Here is a 24,248-nt window from a genome sequence, read left to right as displayed (position 1 = left end):
TTCTAAAATAAGAATATTAATTCATTTATGCACCAGCCGTGCTGAAACAGCAGTTATCAAAGTTCAACTTGTGTCTTACTACTGTTACAAATCCTCTGAAGAAAACATATTGGGCAGCTACATCACAGAAAGGCACACAAATCCCTGATAATAAAAAATTCAAAGAATTTAAATAAGGACGTACATAAATCACAAATCTCCATCAACATCCAGGAAAAATACAGAAGATATGGTGTGGAATTAACAGGACTTGAATGGGTGCAAAGAGAATTTACAGGACTGAGGCATTCTAGCAACACCTCCCAAATGAGTCCTCAGTCTATCCGGGTCCTTGACAGCAAGGCTCCGTGATGACAGACACAGTCTGATTACAGGCACCTCTTATCTCTTCTTCCAGACTGGCTCTGGCTTTCAACAAGTCCTAATTGGGCTTAGGACACCAAATAAATCTATATTCACTCTGGGTCCAAACTTTGAAGACCGGCATTCTCCATTCGGTGTGCCAAGCTCACACAAACATTGGTGGATTTGATCCAGAGTCTGGTTGTTAGGTCAGTCCTGTAGGTGGTAGGGTACCAGGCTCTTATGAGACCCCTCCAGGGTGGAGAGATAGAGTGAATTCCTCCAGCCTTTGCTGCAGGTCTGCAGGGTCCAGGGAGGGGCCACTCTGGGGGTCCTGAAGGTAGAGAGGGAGGCCCCTGGATGAAGGAGGCAGGGGTGGGGTAAGGGTGCGGGGGTCAGGATTAGACAGGGGTTGAACCTAACGCTTGACAGTGAGAATGTGATTGTAATGTGTTGATTTAGCAGATGCTTTCTCCTGCAGGCACTGGCTACATGGTCCTTAAGCACAACATGTTACTTCCCAGATCACATAACCTAACTGTGATCAGAAAAGTGAGGTGAGGGGTATCATGTTAATGTTGAACTTACTCTGGTGGGGGTTCCCTGCTGGAGCTCCAGGCCCTCTGCCAGCTGCCTGTAGCTTCCTGTCTCCTCCCCAGCCTCCACAGCACCTCCCCCAGCCACAGCTCTGCCTGCATGCACCCTGGAACACAGGAACCCACAACTCTGCCACACCAAAGACACCAAACCCCTAACCATACCCTACAAAAGGTGATCATCAGCCTTCACTTCCAAGAACAAACCCTCGCCCAAGCACAGTGAAACAAAACAACCTCTTCTTTCCGCATGCGTCAATGACGTTTCTATGTCCAGAACACAGCAGAGCTAGGGTTGTGTACCTGCAGATGCCTGCAGGCTCAGCTGAAGGTCCCTCAGAGCTTCCCTCAGCTGGTCTCTCTGGGTGAAACTGATGCCCCGGCCAGCCAGAGCCAGTCCCTTCAGCCTGCGGAGGGCTAGCAGGCCCCCCCTGTGGCGCCCGGGCGCTGGGTCGGCAGCTGGGGGCACCGGAGTCCCGTCTGCAGCATATCAATGTGTAGAACATTCAATAGAGAATATCTGGCTTGTTTCACGCACTGCATTGTCTATGCAGTGTCTGTACACCAACACACACACACACACACACACACAAAGTAGAGTGTCATCTCTAAGGTACCACCAAAACTCACCTTTCGGGAGGACACACACCTTCACAACCAAGTTGATGCACCTGCAGCGAAACACCCACACACACACACACACTTAATAAGCTAGTACACACAGGTTCCATACAAAGACGGACACATTGGCATATCCCAGCAACACTGCTCCAATCCTTCAGCCCTCCTGACCTGGTGTACAGCTCCACAGCCTGTTTCCAGTCCTTCAGGTGGGCTTGGCAGTGGGCTTGGAGGAGGTGAGCAGAGCCAGCCCAGAGCACTGTCTCCAGGCGGTCCAGGGCCCCACACCCGGCCTCAGCCCCATCCCCTAACTCCTCCTCCTCCACCAGGTTCAGCCTCTTATTGGGCAGCAGGTCCAGAGTGGTGTTGATGACCTCATCACACAGTGCCAGGGCGTCGGCTGGTCGCTTGGCAGCGAGGAGGGCGGAGCCAGCCTCCAGGTAGATCTTGGGTAACCTTGGGAGGGGCAGGGCATCGGCGACGCCCACCTGAGACTGGGGGTTCATTTAGCAGACGTTTTCATCCAAAGCAACATACAGAAGGGGGAATTCAACCTCTGACCTCTAAACCTATCAGTCAGGTGCTCTAACCATTAAGCTATATATGTCATTCGTGACGTGAAGGAACTGCTTGCATGGACTCACAGTGTGTTGGTCTCCAGACTGGAGTTCAGCCAGCAGGTCCAAGTAGAGCTCTGCTCCCTCTGACAGCCTGTAACACCAGCAGCAAGCACGCCACACCATGTTTACGTGATTCATTTAGTGTTGATCCAAAGGGACGTACAAATAGTGCAGAGAAACTACAGCATAACATCAAGGATCAGAAGTGCACAGGTATATCTGTATTTTGGTGCCAACCAAAAGGGATAGTTCATCTTGATTCGTTTGATTCCTGAAGGGTTATTCACTGGAACGACAGTGAGACTATTGATGATTGGCCACTAGTGGGCCCCTGACCTGCCATGGAGAACGTTCTTCAATGCCAGACTGTGTAGCACGCCGAGGGGGGAGGGGACAGACAGCAGGAGGCTCAGGGATTGGCCGCGGAGAAGAGAAGAAGGGCGGAGCAAAGGGTTTCCAGACTCAACTGCTGGCGGCAACACCAGCATCTGGAAGCAAAAACAAGCTCTGTGTATCTCCCCTGCAATGTGTGTGTGTGTGGATGAGTGTGTGCGTGCGTGTGTTACTTACTGAATGCAGCAGGTGAAGACCCTGTATCTCTGCCTGAGTGTTTCCAAGCTGCTGATAGACCAGAATGCTTTGGTGCAGAGCAGATACACATCTGGAGTCCACCTCCATCGCCTTCCTAAAGCACTGGAGTGCACTCTGGGGACGACCCTGGAAACACAGACCACACACACTCTAGACACCTGAAGGTGACGCTGGAAAGCACATCAAAAAACAAACAAACATTGTGAGCAATGGGGCTTCGTAAGAGGTGTGTGTTCGATATTTTTCTGTTTGTGTGTGTGTGTACCGTGCGTGCCAGGCATAGGCCTGACAGGAAGTGTGTGTGTGCCAGCTGGACTCTGGGGGCTGGCAGAGAGGGTCCAGTCTGGAGAACACACAGGGCCTCAGAACACAGGCCCTCCACCAGCCAATCAGCACCTGATTTGATATGACAGGATCCATCAATCCACAGAAGCAAATGAACTGTATAAAGAGGCAATAAAAATGTTTATCTTACTGATAAGACCACTATTCATTGAGGCAGTTTAGTGTATTGACAAGAATAGTCCTTTTACTGGTACAGCCCTTTCTACAAGCAATGTCACAGAGCGCTGCACAGATGCCCACAGAAGAGCATCGACAACACTCAAAGGAGACAAGGAAAAACTCCCAAGATCAAGGCACATCTCAAGCTAACCAGTGTCGGTCTTTGATCAGCGCCGACGAGAGACTGTACATGTTGCAGACCTGTGATTGGTGAAGACCTTGAGCGAGAGCTGTGATTGGTGCAGACCTTGAGCAATGACTGTGCAGATTTGCAGGATGTCCCTCAGCTCTCTGGGGTTCAGGACAACTTGCGGCCTGGGAAGGTCGCTCTTCTCCCTCCACGACCCCGCACTGCTCCTCTCGCCCACACCCTCATCTCCCAGACCCTCGGAGAGAGAGAGCAGCGCCTCCTACAGTACAGGAGGCATTCAAACAACCTAATTTTTGCAATAAACTAATTTTTGTTCAACTATACAAATGTTTTAACAGGGATATCTGGCTTGTACCCATTACTCTTATACTCATACCCTGTTTTTTCAGATGTAGTGTAACACTATGTTATTTAGCCTAATCTCTAAGTAACTTTGACACATGAACAAAATATTGACCCAATTTCCCAAACAGAGGTGTGTCTATGTGAGGTAAGTTATGTGTATTTCCACTGTTGAATAAAAACGTTCTACTGCAGGCAATGGAAATAGGGTTTGTCTTAAGTGAGAGGAATCATTTCAGGCAGGTGATGTAATCCCAGAACAGTCTACATAAGCAAACAGACATACGCACACACACACACACACACACACAACATTACACGCACACACTTGCATGTCTCGTATGATTGCCAGTTGGCAGGTGGCCAGCCAGAGCGCCCAGCTGAAGCAGAGCAGCTGCTGGAGACAGGAGCGTACAGCTGAGCCTCCGGGAGGCTTGGCTGAAATGTAAGTCCAGAACTGTGCTAGGCCAGCACCTGGAGGAGGATCCCAACCCAACACCTCTAGACCTGGGAGTCAGAGAGAGGGGGAGGAGCCATTTAAATATTTCATCAACAAATAAATACAAGTAATGGGTTTGACATACCAAGTCATCACCAGATGATCTCTATATAACAAAGGCATTGTCTCCTCACCTCTCCTCAAGCCTTGTGTGAGGACCTGCTCTGCCTCGGAGAGTTGTGACTGACTTAAGGAGAAAACACAGCAGTTATACACAACTGTCAGCTCCAACTGGATGTGGTCTGTGACTGCAGGGATACCTGCAGAAGTGGGAAGTGAAGAGAAGGGAAGAAATCTAGTGGTGAGAGTCAGTTAAACGCTGAACGATGAGGACAGGACAGTTATAGATTGCATGTGCTGGCGGAAGACCTTGGATTTTCTGAAGTAGCTTGTGACTTTCCAGATGACATCGTTTCAATAGAGTCTGAATGTTGTCTTGAATATCACTGTCACGTTGCTGAAAGTGAATGAAAATATGGGCGTAGGTAACATAGCTAGCAAGTTACTATACAGCGAGCACTTTCTTAAACGAAACAAACTAACTCACCTCCCACTTTTTAACTATGCCGTTATTTTCTCGTATCCATGTGTCAAGTAACGACAGACGTGTTTCGGCAGTCATACCGACTTTGCAACACAATTAAACAGACCACTTATCGGTTTTCCACAAGAGAAAAAAACAGCTTTAGCTTTTGTTCTGTTTATATTTTTCACTTTCCCTCTCTTTGCGACTTCGGAATCGCACGAATATATTGCTCCCCCTAACGACCAACTATTTTACTAGTTTACAACTAAGATAAACTATGATAAATGTCCATTAGATGGCGCTAGTTGAACACAATTTACCTAAAAGCAAGCCTGGCTGTCACACGCACACATACACACACAAACACACACACACGAACACACAGCATGGTCCAGTACAAGGCAATGCAAGTCCAGACTTAATAGTTATGTAGCTGAGTCAGCCATGAGTGTGCCAGGACAGCTCTGTTTCCCTACAAGGTGAATGCCCCTCCTCCACCTCTCCATTTCTCCTCTCCCTCTCTCCATCACACACCTCCATTCTTACCCCCAAAGGGAGCTTCCCTTTCCTTTTCTCTGTCTCCTCTCTTTCCTCTCCTTAGATCTAAATATAACCATTTCCAAGTGTTGAACCCATTTACCTGTAGTGTGGTAAATAAATGGAAATGTATTCAGATAGCTGACGCTTTTATTCAAAGCCACATACAGCATAGGGGGATTTGAATTTGCAACATTTGGATCTGCAGTCGAATGCTTTATCACTGAGCTCTACCCAGTACATTCGTAATGTACCTGTGAGGAAATGAAGGTCCTGGTAGCAGGTTATTGGGCATGCCTGCTGGTTTGTCAGCTGCTGTATCAAATATCCCAGACTTAGAAGTGAGACTGGTGAATAAATGCAGTTTTCTTCTATTGATACAGCTGACTCCTTCTCTCTCCCTCTCTCTCTCTTTCTCTCTCTCTCTCTCCATCTCTCTCTATCTCTCTCTCTCTCTCTCTCCATCTCTCTCTCTCTCTATCTCTCTCTATCTCTCTCTATCTCTCTCTCTCTCTCTCTCTCTTAAGGACAGTCAGGGTCATCCTGGCAGAGGCCAAGCATCTCTCCACCTGTCACTCACACTACACCACTGCAGGCTGGTTTCCCAGCCAATCGCTGAAGAGTGTGAATAATGCATTGGGCTTTCTTACATGCCTATACCACTACTAACATTTTATAACAGTGAACAGGATCTTTTGGTTTTGGAGTATAGATGTGGATATAGATAGATCGTTTTTATTGTCATTCAACCATACAGACTGAGTGCACATATGAACAAAATGTTGTTCTACTGGCTCCTAAATAGTGCTCTCACAAAAAAACAGCATGTAGGATATGTTACCTCACTATTCCTGATATTAGTGATGCGTGCATTATAATTTTCTCCACCCCTGCCCAGTCATCTCCTCTCAGCTCCACTGGGCTCCTCCTTCCAGATCTGCAGTGTGAACCTGCATGCCCTCCAATCAACTGCCGTGTCCAGGAGTGTGTGTGTCAGTGTGTGTCTGTTTGTGTTGTGTGAGTGTAATTCAGCATTATGTCTGTGTTCGTGTCTGTGTCAGTGTGTGTGTGTGTGTGTGTTCGGTAAGCGATTGAGGAGGTGGTAATCAATAGGTGCTGTTGGGACAGAATCTGCCTCCTCACAGCAGGGATATACCCTCTGCTGAGAGGTTGTGTGCATGATGGATGACTGATAAGAGAGTGTGTGTGTCTAATGAGCAGGCCTGGACTGGTAATCTGGCATACCGGGCAAGTTCCCGGTGGGCCAAGGCACTTTGGGCCGATATCATATTTAATATAATCTTTACAAGATTTTTTATTTATTTTTTATAAACTTAAAATTGGCTAATGACCCAAAAAGCAGGAACAGCAGCCCATTGGTTCACTTTCTATACTGACACTGGGCTGGCCCAATCACATCTCTTAACTCTTTTAGTGTACTAGTGTCCAACAGATTGTGGTGGGCCGGTCTGAGCAAAAATGCAAGGGCCCTGCTCATGAGCCTCCGTCAATGGGCCAGGAGTGACCGCCGAGTATGTGTGTGTGGACTTCGGTTCTGTCAGAGGGCCAGGTGTGTGTCCCAGGTGTAACTGAGAGGATAGAGCAAACTCACACTGCAGCAGTGAATCAGCAGAACATCTTGCTATCTCTCCCTCTGCCCCCCCTCCCCCCCCTCAAATACACCACACACGCTCTCATGATATTTGCTGTTAAATATGTCAGCCCATCTCGGTTCAAGAGAGGTTGAGACTGAGACTTGGCCTTTCTCCAGCCTCTCTCAGATGTGTCAATCCTGTTAAAGCTGCAATAGGTCATATTTAAAATAAAATACAAAATCAAAAAATGTAAACAGTGTTCCCAGTTCTCATCTGAACTTCGCACCTTCCTCAGTTGTTTCCACAAAATAAGGCAAGATGGGAAAGCCTTCCTCACTTAAATAGAACGACTGGAACAGGATTGCTCGAACACCATTGCCTGGAAAGTGGTGGGCCGCTCCAAAAAAGAGAAATTCACAGCATTCGCATAGTAAGCAAATAAGCCCAGTCTGTTCCATGCTACCTGTGCTTGTCTGTGGTGACTGGCGTTGAGAGACCCAGTGACGTGAGGCTGAAACTGCTGTCTCTTAAAGGAAAGCGTGTTTCCGTGCTGAGTACTGAGTTTTTCCTCTCCCTCCTATAAAAGCTTGACATCTCCCCTCCTGCCGCATTCACTGTTCCTCCTCCAGATCAGCAAGATGAGTTTTACGGTGGACCACAACTACTATGGCCCAGCGTCATACCGCAAGGCTCGGCCAGCCTCCCTCTCCTCTTCCGGCTTCCAATCTCAGCGCCGTCGTACAGTCAGCAGCCAGCCGTCCTCAACAGACAGTGTGGATGTCTTTACCGGGGACATGTCGAGAAGGAACGAGAAGGAAGTTCTTCAGACTCTAAACGACCGGTTCACGGGCTACATTGACAAGGTGCGAAACCTCGAGATGCACAACAGGAACCTGGAGGCAGAAGCAGCAGAGCTGAGGCAGAACCAGGCTGGACGCGCGTCTGTTGGAGAGCATTACGATCGCGAGCTGGGTGACCTGAGGAGTCTGGTGCAGCAACTGACCGGAGAGAAAGCTCGTGCGGTGCTGGAGCACGAGCATCTAGAGGAGGACATCCAGAACATGCAGGCTAAACTGGAGGACGAGGCACGCACCCGCGAGGAGATGCTGGCCGCTACGCGGGCCATGAACAAGTATGTGGATGAGTGCGGTCATGCCCGGCTCGAGCTGGACAAGAAGCTTTGCTCACTACAAGAAGAGGCCGCCTTCCTGAAAAAGAACCATGAGGAGGAGGTTGCAGAACTTCTTGCACAAATCCAGGGCGCCCAGGTGAACTTCGAGGTTCGAGACACTCTCAAAGCAGACGTCACGAGCGCACTGAGGGAGATTCGCGCGCAGCTGGACGGACACGCAACAAAGAGCGCAACACAAGCTGAAGAATGGTTCAAAGGTAAGAACTGTTACTTTCCATAACTTTAATACCATGCACTTGCAGAAAAACCTCTTTACCCGTAATTGCTGCATTTAAACTAACGGGTCTCTGTCCATGGTGCTGAACCTATATTGGCATCTCTAGGTTTGCATTGTGTCAAGCATACAGTTTTAAAGACGTTCTCCTTACAATAAGCCTACACATGACAGATGTTTAAGGAAGTAAGTATTAGTTTTAGTCTATACTTAAGTATAGAGTTGAAGAAGAGTTGTGTGGGTTTGGGGTCCACCATCACACTGTGCTCGGGGGAGGTAAGCACCCAGCACCAACAGGACCCAAGCGAGAATCGAACCCAGGACCATGGTGTTGCCAAAATATGCAAGAACTTGGATGTTAACCTGAGATTGAAAGGCAATGGTATGACACTGAACTCAGTGACTCCTTGTTGCATCAGAGGGTTAGGTTTGGACTGGGTCCCCATCGTGAAGGTGTGACAGACCTGCCCAGTACCTACGTCCTCTCTCTTCAAACTATGTATCTGGAGACCTCTGACCTCTGTCTCTTCATACCTTTGACCCCCGTGCTCTCCGTGCCTCCCTCAGTGCGCATGCAGCGTCTGTCGGAGGCGGCGCACGACAACACCAAGGCAATCCGCGGCGCCCAGGAGGAGATCTCCGAGTACCGGCGCCAGCTGCAGAGCCGCACCATCGAACTGGAGACCCTGCGAGGAACCAAGGAGTCTCTGGAGAGGCAGCGCACGGACACCGAGGACAGACACAACGGAGATCTCAACTCCATGCAGGTATGAACACACACCACACACCATGCATGTTAACGTTTTACAATGTATCGCCCCCTAGGGTGGTTACAGTGACACAGCAGTTTATTGTCGCGCAAAACGGGTCCGACACTCATTCCCTATTCTTGTTTTTGTTCTACGCTTGGTGTCCAAATTCACTCACCCCCCCTCACGGTCAATATTTTAAAACCTGCATTTCTTTCATTGTCTGTGGTGTGTGTGTGTTTTGCCTTTGCTGATCTTCCAGGAGACTATCCACCAGCTGAGCAATGTGTTGAAGAGCACCAAGTGGGAGATGGCCAACCAGCTGAGGGGGTACCAGGAGCTGCTCAACGTGAAGATGGCTCTGGACATCGAGATCGCTGCCTACAGGTTGGTCTCGTGCGCCATCAGCTCCAACCAGGATCTAGGCATTGCTCTGTGCTCTGTTCCAGTGATCCATAGCTGGTTAAACACACTACTGTGATCGATCCCGAGAAGGAGGTATAATATAATGTTTTATATGAGATTGATGCCGTGCTGTTCCACGTTTACACATCTACTTTTCTGTGTTTGCCTACCACAGGAAGCTGCTGGAAGGCGAGGAAACGCGTTTCGTTTCGGGGATGGGGCCGTACTCCTACCTGACACTGAAAGGTGAAGAGATGTCCGAGATTATCCTGGAGGAGCAGACCGACGAGACTCAGGTGACGGAAGAAGAGGGGGATGACGAGAGAGAGGCAGGAGAGGACGAGGGAGAGAAGGAGGGCGAAAAGGAGGAAGGAGGTGATGAAGAGGGTGATGAGACCAAAGCAGAAGAACAGTTTGAGGAAGGAGGTGACAAGACCAAGGAGGAGCAGGCCAAGGGAGCTGAAGAGGAGGAAGAGGGAGGTGACGAGGGGAAGGAAGAGGACGACAAGTCAAAGTCGCCTGAGAAGGCGTTCTCACCTCCATCCAAGTCACCCCCCAAGTCTCCAGGAGTCAAATCCCCAGAATCCAAGTCACCTCCATCCGAATCACCTATGCCAAAATCACCTTCCAAGTCCCCAGCTGTCAAATCGCCCAAGTCCGAATCTCCAGAGCCCAAGACCCCCGAGCTCAAGTCCCCTGTCACCAAAAATCCAGAGTCCAAGACCCCCGAGCTCAAGTCCCCCGTTGCCAAAAAACCAGAGCCCAGGACCCCCGAGCCCAAGTCCCCTGCTGCCAAATCTCCCCAGCCCAAGACCCCCGAGCCCAAGTCCCCCGTCACCAAAACTCCAGACCCCAAGGCTCCCGTCACCAGAACTCCAGAACCCAAGACCCCGGAGCCCAAATCCCCCGGAGCCAAATCACCCCAGCCCAAGACCCCCGAGCCCAAGTCCCCCATTACCAAAACTCCAGAAACCAAGACCCCCGAGCTCAAGTCCCCCGTCGCCAAAACTCCAGAGCCCAAGACCCTCGAGCTCCAGTCCCCCGTCGCCAAAACTCCAGAGCCAAGGACCTCCGAGCCCAAGTCCCCCGCCGCCAAATCTCCCAAGCCCAAGTCCCCTGTCAGCAAAACTCCAGAATCCAAGACCCCAGAGCCCAAGTCCTCCGGAGCCAAAACTCCAGAGCCCAAGTCCCCCGTCGCCAAAACTCCAGAACCCAAGACCCCAGAGCCCAAATCCCCAGTCACCAAATCTCCCCAGCCCAAGACCCCCGAGCCCAAGTCCCCCATTGCCAAAACACCAGAAACCAAGACCCCAGAACCCAAATCCCCCGTCGCCAAAACTCCAGAGCCCAAATCCCCCGTCACCAAATCTCCCCAGCCCAAGACCCCCGAGCCCAAGTCCCCCATTGCCAAAACTCCAGAAACCAAGACCCCAGAGCCCAAATCCCCCCTCGCCAAAACTCCAGAACTCAAGTTCCCTGTCAGCAAAATTCCAGAATCCAAGACCCCAGAGCCCAAGTCCTCCGGAGCCAAAACTCCAGAGCCCAAGTCCCCCGTTGCCAAAACTCCAGAGCCCAAGACCCCCAAACTCAAGTCCCCCACCGCCAAATCTCCCCAGTCCCCTGTCAGCAAAACAGCAGAATCCAAGACCCCAGAGCCCAAGTCCTCCGGAGCCAAAACTCCAGAGCCCAAGTCCCCCGTTGCCAAAACTCCAGAACCCAAGACCCCTGTCACCAAAACTCCAGAATCCAAGACCCCCGAGCTCAAGTCCCCCGTCGCCAAAACTCCAGACCTCAAGACCCCAGAGCCCAAATCCCCCGTCGCCAAAACTCTAGAGCCCAAGTCCCCCGAGCTCAAGTCCCCCGCCACCAAATCTCCCAAGCCCAAGTCCCCTGTCACCAAAACTCCAGAATCCAAGACCCCAGAGCCCAAGTCCTCCAGAGCCAAAACTCCAGAACCCAAGACCCCTCAGCCCAAATCCCCCATTGCCAAAACTCCAGAGCCCAAGACCCCCGAGCTCAAGTCCCCCGGAGCAAAAACTCCAGAGTCCAAGACCCCCGAGCCCAAGTCCCCCGTCGCCAAATCTCCCCAGCAAAAGACCCCCAAGGCCAAGTCCCCCATCGCCAAAACTCCCCAGCTCAAAATGCTGGAGCTCAAGACAACCGAGCCCAAGACCCCCGAGCCCAAGTCCCCTGCTACAAAATCCCCCCAGCCCAAGACCCCCGAGCCCAAGTCCCCCGTCACCAAAGACCCCCCAAAGGAGGAGAAGAAAGAGCAAGTGAAGGATGAGGAGAAAGAGAAGCAGGACCCTAAGAGCAAGGTCAAGGACAAGGCCGACAAACTGGATGCGAAGAAGGAGAAGAGGTCAGAGGAGAGCCCCAAGAAGGCCGAGACCCCCAAACCGGGCAAGCCCGAAGAGGACAAGCCCAGCCCCAAGTCCCTGGCCAAGAAAGACGAGGAGAAATCTGCTCCTCCGAAAACAGACGAGCCCCAGGCCGAAGTGAAGCCCACCCCTAAAGCGTCCACACCCGAGAAGGCGGAGGCCAAGAAAGAGGAGAAGAAGCCGTCCCCCAAAGCGGCCGACAGCAAGGACGCAGGGAATTCGGAGACGATCGAGAAATCTTCCAGCACAGAGGCCAAGGAGAGCAAAGAGTAGAAGGCCAAAAAGTGAGTCCGAGATGATGTGTTTGGATTCGGGGTTGGGGGCCAATCAGGGGTGGGTGGGGGAACATATCAGCAGCCTTTCATCTCAAGAGCAGGTGGGCCAAAGCCAAGCAGGGAGACAATCCTGTGAGTAAGCAATTGTGATCCTTAGCAAATAAACCTTGGATACTTGATGTACCTTGACATGACGCTTCTAATGTTTGACTAGTGAATGCAGAAAGCTGTTAAAACTCTTCCCTGAATGTAACAACTGGCTGTATATCGTTTTCATAACAAGTGCACTGCAACCAACTCCTTAAGAGTGAGTGTGTAGAGGTACACAATGTCCCCCCAAAAAAGGATTGTTCAACTAAATAATATATTAAATATGCACTGTATATTTATGAAGAGATAGATCAAATGTGTTATATTATATGTATGTAAGTTATGGATATTTTCACTGTTGAATAAAGGTAATATGGCAAGCAATGGAAATAGGGTTTGTCTTATGTGAGAGGAATCCTTTCAGGTAGGTTATGTAATCCCAGAACAGTCCACATAAGCAAACAGACATATGCGCGCACACACACACTCAAAATTACATACACACACACTCAACATTACACAAACACTCAACATTACACAGACCTGCATGTCTTGTATGATTGCCAGTTGGCAAGTGGCCGAAAGCGCCCAGCTGAAGCAGAGCAACTTAAGGAGCAAACAGCTGTTATACACAACTGTCAGCTCCGACTGGACATGGTCTGTGACTGCAGCGATACTTGCAGGAGTGGGAAGTGAAGAGAAGGGAGGAGTTCTAGTGGCAGGGGCGAACCTCTTGGGGTGACATGGGGTGGCAACTGCCACCCTAAAAATAGCCTTGCCACCCCAGCTGCATCCCCAGTTTGCCGCTTTGAAAACAAAGAAAAGTTGTGGCTCATCCGACATTTGCAAGATTGAATTTCTAATATCCCACTGCAAGTGAATGCAGCACTAGACGACTTCAACCACCCTCCCCACTCCGCCGAGTTGGACAGTTGCGAAAGCAAATTTCTAATATCCGAATGCAAGTAAATGCAGCACGTGACGACTACACCCTACCCACACCGCAGACCAAAGTTTCTTTCATTTGAACACAAGGAAGGCACGAACTGACCATAGAAGGCTTCAACTCAAGGAAGCAATCGTAGGCACGGAGAGCAGACCACACCAGAGGAATAAACAATTATCTATTAATGACTACAAATAATTAGAAAAGTGCAGGGCTAACGGAGTTGCAATGTTAGTTTTCTTGTTGAATTGAGGTTAATAACGTTAACTCGTGAATGCTTTGAGAAAGCAATAACAGATGACCGTGGTAAAGCTGGTTTGAAGTTCGATATTCAACAGATATTTGGACGCCCAGTATTGTGTTATTTTAACCGGTGTTTAGCACCGCTACGACCGGCAGCTTAGCCAATGCTTTCAGCTGCCTAAACAACGCGTATGTTTAGGGCCCATCAACACATTTCAAAAGTCAATAACTTCTCAAAAATATGAACAAGGAGCGTCAAAATAATGTTTAACTGTTGAAGATGTATGCCTTCATGCTGCACAGCATGTTGTTTATTTTCATCTCAGGTTATTAAAAATGTATTTTTATTCAAAATAAATCTTCAAACTTCAATAGGTTTTTGGTCATGTGACCTACAATCTTCAGATTCATTTCAGAGTTTACTGACTGCATACATGTTGCACAGCCTTAAGCTTTTTCATTTTTATCTCACACACTTCTGTTACGGGGTGCCCCCCCCTCAAAATCTCCTGCCACCCTCTTGCCACTCCATGAATATTTTTCTAGAACCGCCCCTGTCTAGTGGTGAGACTGTTAACGCTCAACGATGAGGACAGGAAAGTTAGATCGCATGTGCTGGCGGAAAACCTTGGATTTTTTGAAGTAGCTTGTGACTTTCCAGATGACATTGTCTCATCCTGACTTTGCGACACTAGATTAAACAGCCCACTTATCGGTTTTCTACATGTGAAAAAGCCAGCTATAACTTCGGTACAACTATGATAAATGTCCGTTAGATGACACTAGTTAAACACATGAGTTTATGAGCAAGCATATAATAGACCTAAAAGCAAGCCTAGCTGTCACACACACACACGAACACACAGCATGGTCCAGTACAAGGCAATGCAAGTCCAGACTTAATAGTTATGTAGTTGAGTCAGCCATGAGTGTGCCAGGACAGCTCTGTTTCCCTACAAGGTGAATCCCCCTCCTCCACCTCTCCATTTCTCCTCTCTCTCTCTCCATCACACACATCCATTCTTACCCCCAAAGGGAGCTTCCCTTTCCTTTTCTCTATCTCCTCTCTTTCCTCTCCTCAGATCTAAATATAACCCTTTCCTCCCCCACCCACTTCCTGTCTAAGTGTTGAACCCATTTACCTGTAGTGTGGTAAATAAATGGAAATGTAGTCAGTTAGCTGACGCTTTTATTCAAAGCCACATACAGCATAGGGGGATTTGAATTTGCAACATTTGGATCTGCAGTCGAATGCTTTATCACTGAGCTCTACCCAGTACATTCATGATGTACCTGTGAGGAAATGAAGGTCCTGGTAGCAGGTTATTGGGCATGCCTGCTGGTCTGTCAGCTGCTGTATCAAGTATCCCAGACTTAGTAGTGAGACTGGTGAATAAATGCAGTTTTATTCTATGGATACAACTGACTCCTTCTGTCCCCATCTTTCTCTCTCTCCATCTCTCTCTCTCTCTCTCTCTCTCTCTCTCCATCTCTCTCTCTCTTAAGGACAGTCAGGGTCATCCTGGCAGAGGCCAAGCATCTCTCCACCTGTCACTCACACAGCACCACTGCAGGTTGGTTTCCCAGCCAATCGAAGAAGTGTGTGAATAATACATTGGGCTTTCTTAGATGCCTATAATGCCACTATGTGTGACACCGCATAGCTATAACAATCCTCCTTCATGAATGCCAGGTGACACAGATGTGAGGGTGGTTCACCTCTGTGACGCTGACAGGGCATGAGTTCGTAGGGAGGCGTGCGAGTCAGGAAGTAAGGCAGCGAAACAATTGGTGGGATGTACGAGAATGGGGTGGGTCGGTGGCATGTTGGTGTGAAGTCTCACCTCTGTAACCACCCAATATTGCGGTTAATCCTTCTAATAACGATGTGTTTGTTAAGCTGACACTTTTATACGAGACGACAAAGAGAGGGGGTATTGAACCTGCAACCTCTTGGCCTGCAGTCAAACACTACAGCACTGAGCTACACCCAGCCTTTCCACTAACATTTTATAACAGTGAATAGGACCTTTTGTTTTTAGGGTAAAGAAGTGGATATGGTTCCTCACCATTCCTGATATTAGGAAGCAGTGATGCATGCAGTACGTTTTTCTCCACCCCTGCCCAGTCATCTCCTCTCAGCTCCACTCGGCTCCTCCTTCCAGATCTGCAGTGTGAACCTGCATGCCCTCCGATCGACTGCCAAGTCCAAGAGTGTGTTTGTGTGAGTGTAAGTTAGTGTATGTCTGTGTCAGTGTGTGTGCGTGTGTGCGTGTTAAGTAAGTGATTGAGGAGGTGGTAATCAATAGGTGCTGTTGGGACAGAATCTGCCTCCTCACAGCAGGGATATACCCTCTGCTGAGAGGTTGTGTGCATGATGGCTGACTGATAAGAGAGTGTGTGTGTCTAATGAGCAGGCCTGGACTGGTAATCTGGCATACCGGGCAAGTTCCCGGTGGGCCGAGGCACTTTGGGCCGATATATTTAATATATATATATATATATATAAAATGTTTTTTTTATAAACTTAAAATTGGCCAACGACCGGCCCATAAAGCAGGAACAGCGGCCCATTGGTTCATTTTCTATACTGACACTGGGCTGGCCCAATCACATCTCTTAACTCTTTTGGTATACTGGTGGGTGGTGTCCAACAAATTGTGGTGGGCCGGTCTGAACAAAAATGCCAGGGCCATTTTTTTGTCCTCGTCCAGCCCTGTTCATGAGCCTCCATCAATGGGCCAAGAGTGAACGCCGAGTGTGTGTGTGTGTGTGTGTGGGCTTAGGTTCTGTCAGAGGGCCAAGTGTGTGTCCCAGGTGTAACTGAGGATAAGCAAACTCACACTGCAGCAGTGAATCAGCAGAACATCTTGCTATCTCTCCCTCTGCCCCCCCATGACCCCCCCTCACATACACCACACAAGCTCTCATGATATCTACTGTTAAATATGTCAGCCCGTCTCAGGTTAAGAGAGGTTGACTGGCCTTTCTCCAGCCTCTCTCAGATGTGTCACTCCTTTTAAAGCTGCAATAGGTAATATACATTTGAAATAAATACTCGAACACCATTGCCTGGAAAGTGGTTGTCCACTCCAAAAAAGAGAAATTCACAGCATTCGCATAGTAAGCACATACGCCCAGTCTGTTCCATGCTACCTGTGCTTGTCTGTGGTGACTGGCGTTGAGAGACCCAGTGACGTGAGGCTGAAACTGCTGTCTCTTTAAGGAAAGCGTGTTTCAGTGCTGAGTAGTGAGTTTTTCCTCTCCCTCCTATAAAAGCTCAACATCTCCCCTCCTGCTGCATTCACTGTTCCTCCTCCGGACCAGCAAGATGAGTTTTACGGTGGACCACAACTACTATGGCCCAGCGTCATACCGCAAGGCTCGGCCAGCCTCCCTCTCCTCTTCCGGCTTCCAATCTCAGCGCCGTCGTACAGTCAGCAGCCAGCCGTCCTCAACAGACAGTGTGGATGTCTTTACCGGGGACATGTCGAGAAGGAACGAGAAGGAGGTTCTTCAGACTCTAAACGACCGGTTCGCGGGCTACATTGACAAGGTGCGAAACCTTGAGATGCACAACAGGAACCTGGAGGCAGAAGCAGCAGAGCTGAGGCAGAACCAGGCTGGACGCGCGTCTGTTGGAGAGCATTACGATCGCGAGCTGGGTGACTTGAGGGGTCTGGTGCAGCAACTGACCGGAGAGAAAGCTCGTGCGGTGCTGGAGCACGAGCATCTAGAGGAGGACATCCAGAACATGCAGGCTAAACTGGAGGACGAGGCACGCACCCGCGAGGAGATGCTGGCCGCTACGCGGGCCATGAACAAGTATGTGGGTGAGTGCGGTTGTGCCCGGCTTGAGCTGGACAAGAAGCTTTGCTCACTACAAGAAGAGGCCGCCTTCCTGAAGAAGAACCATGAGGAGGAGGTTGCAGAACTTCTCGCACAAATTCAAGGCACCCAGATGAGCTTCGAGGTTCGAGACACTCTCAAGGCAGACGTCACGAGCGCACTGAGGGAGATTCGCGCACAGCTGGACGGACACGCAACAAAGAGCGCAACGCAAGCTGAAGAATGGTTCAAAGGTGAGAACTCTTACTTTCCATGCCTTTGATACCACTTGCAGAAAGACCCCTTTACCTGTAATTGCTGAATTTAAACTAAGGGATACAAGAAGCCTACACGAGACAGATGTTTGAGAAATCTTTAATGTTAGCATAGTTCTGCGTTTGTTACATTGGAAAACACTACTTTGAAATCAGGTTCTCGAACCTTGCTGCTTGTCAAATCAATGGAACTGTTAGATTTTCACTAAACCCACACATTTGACTCACCTACCCTTGAGGATGGCAGCCTGTCTGCCTGTGAGCGTGACCCTATGTTGGGGACAGCTCCAGTGTAGCCGTCATACACGCTGAGGTGAGTGAGGACAGTCAAGCGGAGGGAGTATGCTAGCTCACAGCCTGCCTGTCATGTTTGAGACAGCTTTTTTAAAACTTGTTTTCTGACTCTCCATGTTGTGATGAGGACTCTTGTGTGAGCCTAACAAACCATCAGTAGCATTTCTATTTAAACTATACTTTAATTCCAATGAGAGCATATGTACACTATACTTAAATATAGAGTTGACTTATATTTACATTACATTTAGCAGACTCTCTAATCCAGAGTGACTTACAGTAAGTACAGGGACATTCCCCAGAGGCAAGTAGGGTGCAATGCCTTGCCCAAGGACACAACATAATTTTGCACAGCCAGGAATCAAACCGGCAACCTTCTGATTAATAGGTCGATTCCTTAACCGCTCAGCCATCTGACTCTGACTTAGTTATAGTCTATACTTAAGTATAGAGTAGAGGAAAGGAAGCTAGCTCGCTGAGTCAGAATGTTGACAGACAGGCTGACTGGAAAGGGTCACCTCTGCTGGTGGTTGTGTGGGTTTGGGGTTCACCGTAAACCTGTGCTCAGCGGAGGTTAGCACCTAGCAGCCACAGGCCCCAAGCGAGAATCAAACCCAGGACCTGGGTGTCGCCAAAAGATGCAAAAACTTGAATGTTAACCTGAGATTGAAAGGCAACAGTATGAAATTGGACCCAGTGACTCCTTGCTGCATCAAAGGGTTAGGTTTGGACTGGGTCCCCATTGTGGGAGTGTGACAGACCCGCCCAGTACGTACGTCTTCTCTCTTCAAACTATGTATCTGTCGACCTCTAACCTCTGTCCCTTCATACCTTTGACCCCTGTGCTCTCCATGCCTCCCTCAGTGCACATGCAGTGTCTGTCTGAGGCGGCGCACGACAACACCAAGGCAATCCGCAGCGCCCAGGAGGAGATCTCCGAGTACAGGCGCCAGCTGCAGAGCCGCACCATTGAGCTGGAGACCCTGCGAGGAACCAAGGAGTCTCTGGAGAGGCAGCGCATGGACACCGAGGACAGACACAATGGAGATCTGAACTCCATGCAGGCATGAGCACACACCACAAGCCACGCATGTTAACGTTTTACAATGTTTCGCCCCCTAGGGTGGCTACAGTGACACGGCAGTTTATTGTCTTTAATCAAAGCAAAATGGGTCCGACACTCATTCCCAACCCTAGTTTTTGCTCTACGCTCAGTCTCCTAATTCACTGCCCCCCCCCTTCATGATCAGTATTTTAAAACCTGCATTTCTTTCATTGTCTGTGGTGTGTGTGTTTTGCCTTTGTTGATCTTCCAGGAAACTATTCACCAGCTGAGCAATGTGTTGAAGAGCACCAAGTGGGAGATGGCCAGCCAGCTGAGGGAGTACCAGGAGCTGCTCAACGTGAAGATGGCTCTGGACATCGAGATCGCTGCCTACAGGTTGGTCTCGGGCGCCATTAGCTACAACCAGGATCTAGGCATCGCTTTGTGCTCTGTTCCAGTAATACATAGTAGAGCACAGCCCATTTATTGGCGGGCCGATATTATCGGCCGATATTAGGCATTTTCCAAACTATCGTTATTGCATTTATAATGGACGATGTTTTACTTAATTATGTATTCGCAATACAAACAAACAAACAATATCAAAGCTCATAATGGCTGATAAATGAACACAAAAAATGTTTTAAATAAATAAATACGAAACACCCTTCAACTATGTTATGAGTGTTGGCGTTACATAGTTTGTCCACCAGAGCACACTCCACAGCGTCCCTGTTGGCAACACTCGTGTTTTCGAACACCTGAAACCCTACAACCAGCTGATCCAGCCAGTCGAGCAGAGTGTTACAGAAATCTGTCTGTGTTTTGTTACGCATTTCTGGATAAAAAATAAATAATGTTTTAAAATATATATCAGCCGATATATCGGAATGTCAGATTTTTAAATCACCAAATATTTGTATCGTATCGGCCTTAAAAATCCTTTATCGGTCAGGCTCTTATACATAGCTGCTTAAACACACTCCTCTGTTCAATCCTTGGAGTGGGGAAGCGAGGGAGGAAGCGATATTGACGACAAACAAAGCACAAAGCACAAAGAATACTATGTTTGATATGAGATTGATGCTGTGCTGTTTCACATTGACCCGTCTACTTCCTGTGTTTGTCTTCCACAGGAAGCTGCTGGAAGGCGAGGAAACCCGTTTTGTTTCGGGGATGATACCTTACTCCTACCTGACGCTGAAGGGAGAAGAGATGTCCGACACGGTTTTCCTGGAGGAGCAGACCGACGAGACTCAGGTGACGGAGGATGCAGAAGAGGGGGATGACGAGAGAGAGGCAGGAGAGGACGAGGGAGAGAAGGAGGGAGAAAAGGAGGGAGGTGAGGAAGACAGTGAAGAGACCAAAGAAGCAGGAGACGAAGGAGAGGGTGAGGAAGGAGGTGACGAGACCAAAGAGGAGCAGGCCGAGGGAGCTGAAGAGGAGGAAGAGGGCGGTGACGAGGGGAAGGAAGAGGACGACAAGTCAAAGTTGCCTGAGAAGGCGACCTCACCTCCATCCAAGTCACCCCCCAAGTCTCCAGGAGTCAAATCCCCAGAATCCAAGTCACCTCCATCTAAATCACCTATGCCAAAATCCCCTGCCAAGTCTCCAGCAGTCAAATCACCAGCGCACGACAAGTCAAAATCCCCAGAATCCAAGTCCCCCGCTGCCAAATCGCCCGAGTCCAAATCTCCCCAGCCCAAGACCCCCGAGCTCAAGTCCCCCATCACCAAAACTCCAGAGCCCGAGACCCCCGAGCCAAAGTCCCCCGTCACCAAAACTCCAGAGCCCAAGACCCCTGAGCCCAAGTCCCCTGTCGCCAAAACTCCAGAGCCCATGAGCCTGGAGCCCAAGTCCCCTGTCGCCAAAACTCCAGAGCCCAAGAGCCCGGAGCCCAAGTCCTCCATGGAAAAATCTCCCCAGCCTAAGACGCTGGAGCTCAAGTCCCCGGAGCCCAAGTCCCCTGCTACAAAATCCCCCGAGCTCAAGACCCACGAGCCCCGGGCAGAAGGACAGGAAAAAGAGGGTGAGGGAGGAGGTGACGAGAATAAGGAGGAGCAGGCCAAGGGAGCTGAAGAGGAGGAAGAGGGAGGTGACGAGGGGAAGGGAGAGGACGACAAGTCAAAGTCGCCTGAGAAGGCGGCCTCACCTCCATCCAAGTCACCCCCCAAGTCTCCAGCAGTTAAATCCCCAGAATCCAAGTCACCTCCATCCGAATCACCTATGCCAAAATCACCTTCCAAGTCCCCAGCAGTCAAATCACCAGTGGACGACAAGTCAAAATCCCCAGAATCCAAGTCCCCCGCTGTCAAATTGCCCGAGTCCAAATCTCCGCAGCCCAAGACCCCAGAGCCCAAGTCCCCCGTTGCCAAAACTCCGGAGCCCAAGACCCCAGAGTCCAAGTCGCCTGTCGCCAAAACTCCAGAGCCCAAGTCCCCTGCTATAAAATCCCCCCAGCCCAAGACCCCCGAACCCAAGTCCCCCGTCGCCAAAACTCCAGAGCAAAAGACCCCCGAACCCAAGTCCCCCGTCGCCAAAACTCCGGAGCCCAAGTCCCCCGAACCCAAGTCCCCCGTCGCCAAAACTCCAGAGCCCAAGTCCCCCACTACAAAATCCCCCCAGCCCAAGACCCCCGAACCCAAGTCCCCCGTCGCCAAAACTCCGACCCCCGAACCCAAGTCCCCTGTCCCCAAAACTCAGGAGCCCAAGACCCCCGAGCCCAAGACCCCCGAGCCCAAGTCCCCCGTCGCCAAAACTCCAGAGCAAAAGACCCCCGAACCCAAGTCCCCGGAGCCCAAGACCCCCGAGCCCAAGTCCCCCGTCACCAAAGACCCCCCAGAGGAGGAGAAGAAAGAGCAAGTGAAGGCAGAGGGGAAAGACAAGCAGGACCCTAAGAGCAAGGCCGAGGACAAGGCCGACAAACCAGACGCAAAGAAGGAGAAGAAGCCAGAGGAGAGCCCCAAACCGGCCAAGCACGAAGAGGACAAGCCCAGCCCCAAGAAAGAAGAGGAGAAATCCGCTCCTCCGAAAACAGAAGAGCCCCAGGCCGAGGTGAAGCCCACCCTTAAAGCGTCCACGCCCGAGAAGGCGGAGAGCAAGAAAGAGGAGAAGAAACCCGAGGCCAAGAAGGAGGAGAAGAAGCCGTCCCCAAAAGCGGCCGACAGCAGGGACGCAGGGAATATGGAGACGATCGAGAAATCTTCCAGCACAGAGGCCAAGGAGAGCAAGGAGGAGATGGCCAAGAAATGAGTCAGAGATGATGCGTTTGGATTCGAGGTTGAGGGGCAATCAGGGGTGGGTGGGGTTGGGGAAGGGAGCATATCAGCAGCCTTTCATCTCAAGAGCAGGCGGGCCAAAGCCAAGCAGGATGACAATCCTGTGCATAAGCAATAGTGAGTCTTAGCAAATAAACCTTGGATACTTGAAGTACCTTGACATGACGCTTCTAATGTTTGACTAGTGAATGCAGAAAGCTGTTAAAACTCTTCCCAAAATGTGACGACTGCCTCTAAATCGTTCTCATAACAAGTGCACTGCAACCAACTCCTTGTGAGTGAGTGTGTAGAGGTACATAATGTCAAAAGAAAACAGTAGATTGCGTGACAAAATAATATATGACATAAGTATATTTAAGAAGAGATAGATCAAACGTGTTATATTCTATGTATGTAAGTTCTGGATATTTACACTGTTGAATAAAAGTTATATTGCAGGCAATGGAAATTGGGTTTGTCTTAAGTGAGAGGAATCATTTCAGGTAGGTTATTTAATCCCAGAACAATCTACATAAGCAAACAGACATACGCACACACACACACAACATTACACACACACACCTGCATGTCTCGTATGATTGCCAGTTGGCAGGTGGCCAGCCAGAGCGCCCAGCTGAAGCAGAGCAGCTGCTGGAGACAGGAGCGTACAGCTGAGCCTCCCGGAAGCTTGGCTGAAATGTAAGTCCAGAACTGTGCTAGGCCAGCACCTGGAGGAGGATCCCAACCCAACACCTCTAGACCTGGGAGTCAGAGAGAGGGGGAGGAGCCATTTAAATATTTCATCAACAAATAAATACAAGTAATGGGTTTGACATACCAAGTCATCACCAGATGATCTCTATATAACAAAGGCATTGTCTCCTCACCTCTCCTCAAGCCTTGTGTGAGGACCTGCTCTGCCTCGGAGAGTTGTGACTGACTTAAGGAGAAAACACAGCAGTTATACACAACTGTCAGCTCCAACTGGATATGGTCTGAGACTGCAGGGATACCTGCAGGAGTGGGAAGTGAAGAGAAGGGAAGAGATCTAGTGGTGAGAGTCAGTTAAACGCTGAACGATGAGGACAGGACAGTAATAGATTGCATGTGCTGGCGGAAGACCTTGGATTTTCCAAAGTAGCTTGTGACTTTCCAGATGACATCGTTTCAATTAAGTCTGGATGTTGTCTTTAATAACAATGTCACGTTGCTGAAAATGAACGAAAATATGTGCGTGGGAAATTTTTCTAGAAGGTTAACTGTACAGCGAGCACTTTCTCAAACTAAACTCTTAGCTTGGGATAATTCCTTGATCATCATAATCATGCACATTGCTCATCGCCGAAACCCTTACCCTAGTTAACTAGCGTGCACTAACAGCTAACAAGATGAATTAACAAACTAACTCACCTCCCACTTTTTTTTACTATGGCGTTATTTTCTTGTATCCATTTGTTCAGTAACGACAAATGTGTCGTTATCGATTAAACAGCCCACAGCCATCTATAACTTCGGTACTGTTGACACTTTTCACTTTCCCGCTCTCTGCTGTGAAGAAACCTTCAACAAATTGTGAATCGACCAAATATATTGCTCCCCCTAACGGCCAACTAGTTTTTTACATCTAGCAACTATGATAAATGTCCGTTAGATGGCGCTAGTTGAACACGAGTTTATGAGCGAGCCTACGATTTACCTAAAAGCAAGCCTGGCTGTCAAACACACACACATACACACACACACACACACACGACTCACACAAACATACACACGAACACACAGCATGGTCCAGTACAAGGCAATGCAAGTCCAGGCTTAATTGTGATGTAGCTGAGTCAGCCATGAGTGTGCCAGGACAGCTCTGTTCCCCCACAAGGTGAATCCCCCTCCTCCACCTCTCCATTTCTCCTCTCCCTCTCTCCATCACACACCTCCATTCTTACCCCCAAAGGGAACTTCCCTTGCCTTTTCTCTTTCCTCTCCTTAGATCAGAATATAACCCTTTCCTCCCCCACCCACTTCCTGTCTAAGTGTTGAACCCATTTACCTGTAGTGTGGTAAATAAATGGAAATGTAGTCAGTTAGCTGACGCTTTTATTCAAAGCCACATACAGCGTAGGGGGATTTGAA

At 49.4% G+C, this 24,248-nt stretch overlaps 3 protein-coding genes across 8 annotated transcripts; 2 read left to right on the top strand and 1 right to left on the bottom strand.

Annotated features, from left to right (window-relative positions):
- Window positions 1-148: 148 nt before the first annotated feature.
- fancg (FA complementation group G) lies at window positions 149-23,672 on the bottom strand. 6 transcript variants are annotated; one of them, XM_084695142.1, is made up of 17 exons: window positions 23,529-23,672; window positions 23,241-23,328; window positions 23,006-23,131; window positions 22,701-22,879; window positions 4,636-4,723; window positions 4,401-4,526; window positions 4,096-4,274; window positions 3,522-3,684; window positions 3,036-3,166; window positions 2,750-2,896; window positions 2,516-2,667; window positions 2,204-2,270; window positions 1,731-2,053; window positions 1,569-1,609; window positions 1,242-1,418; window positions 931-1,045; window positions 149-698 (listed from the first exon to the last, which is right to left on the bottom strand). In XM_084695142.1, the coding sequence occupies exons 4-17, from the start codon at window positions 22,704-22,706 to the stop codon at window positions 584-586; spliced, it is 1,830 nt and encodes a 609-aa protein (XP_084551268.1). In that variant the 5' UTR covers window positions 22,707-22,879; window positions 23,006-23,131; window positions 23,241-23,328; window positions 23,529-23,672; the 3' UTR covers window positions 149-583. The 6 variants fall into 6 exon arrangements, with proteins under 6 accessions (XP_084551268.1, XP_084551267.1, XP_084551270.1 ...); XM_084695141.1 differs by lacking the exon at window positions 23,241-23,328; XM_084695144.1 differs by lacking the exon at window positions 23,241-23,328 and having other exon boundaries at window positions 4,401-4,453.
- LOC146219783 (uncharacterized) lies at window positions 7,563-12,138 on the top strand. The gene is made up of 6 exons (XM_084695243.1): window positions 7,563-8,313; window positions 8,898-9,097; window positions 9,342-9,466; window positions 9,660-9,871; window positions 10,067-11,760; window positions 11,803-12,138. The coding sequence occupies exons 1-6, from the start codon at window positions 7,563-7,565 to the stop codon at window positions 12,136-12,138; spliced, it is 3,318 nt and encodes a 1,105-aa protein (XP_084551369.1).
- On the top strand, window positions 16,751-22,123 carry LOC146219782 (uncharacterized). Its single transcript, XM_084695242.1, has 4 exons — window positions 16,751-17,501; window positions 18,681-18,880; window positions 19,133-19,257; window positions 19,998-22,123. The coding sequence occupies exons 1-4, from the start codon at window positions 16,751-16,753 to the stop codon at window positions 22,111-22,113; spliced, it is 3,192 nt and encodes a 1,063-aa protein (XP_084551368.1). The 3' UTR covers window positions 22,114-22,123.
- Window positions 23,673-24,248: the final 576 nt, after the last annotated feature.

The sequence above is a fragment of the Hypomesus nipponensis genome, chromosome 28 (genome assembly GCF_054491055.1).
Source record: "Hypomesus nipponensis isolate SF chromosome 28, ASM5449105v1, whole genome shotgun sequence".
Taxonomy (NCBI): Eukaryota; Metazoa; Chordata; class Actinopteri; order Osmeriformes; family Osmeridae; genus Hypomesus; species Hypomesus nipponensis.
The sequence above is the reverse complement of the archived record's forward strand: the minus strand, read 5'-3'. Positions and strand labels throughout refer to the sequence as shown.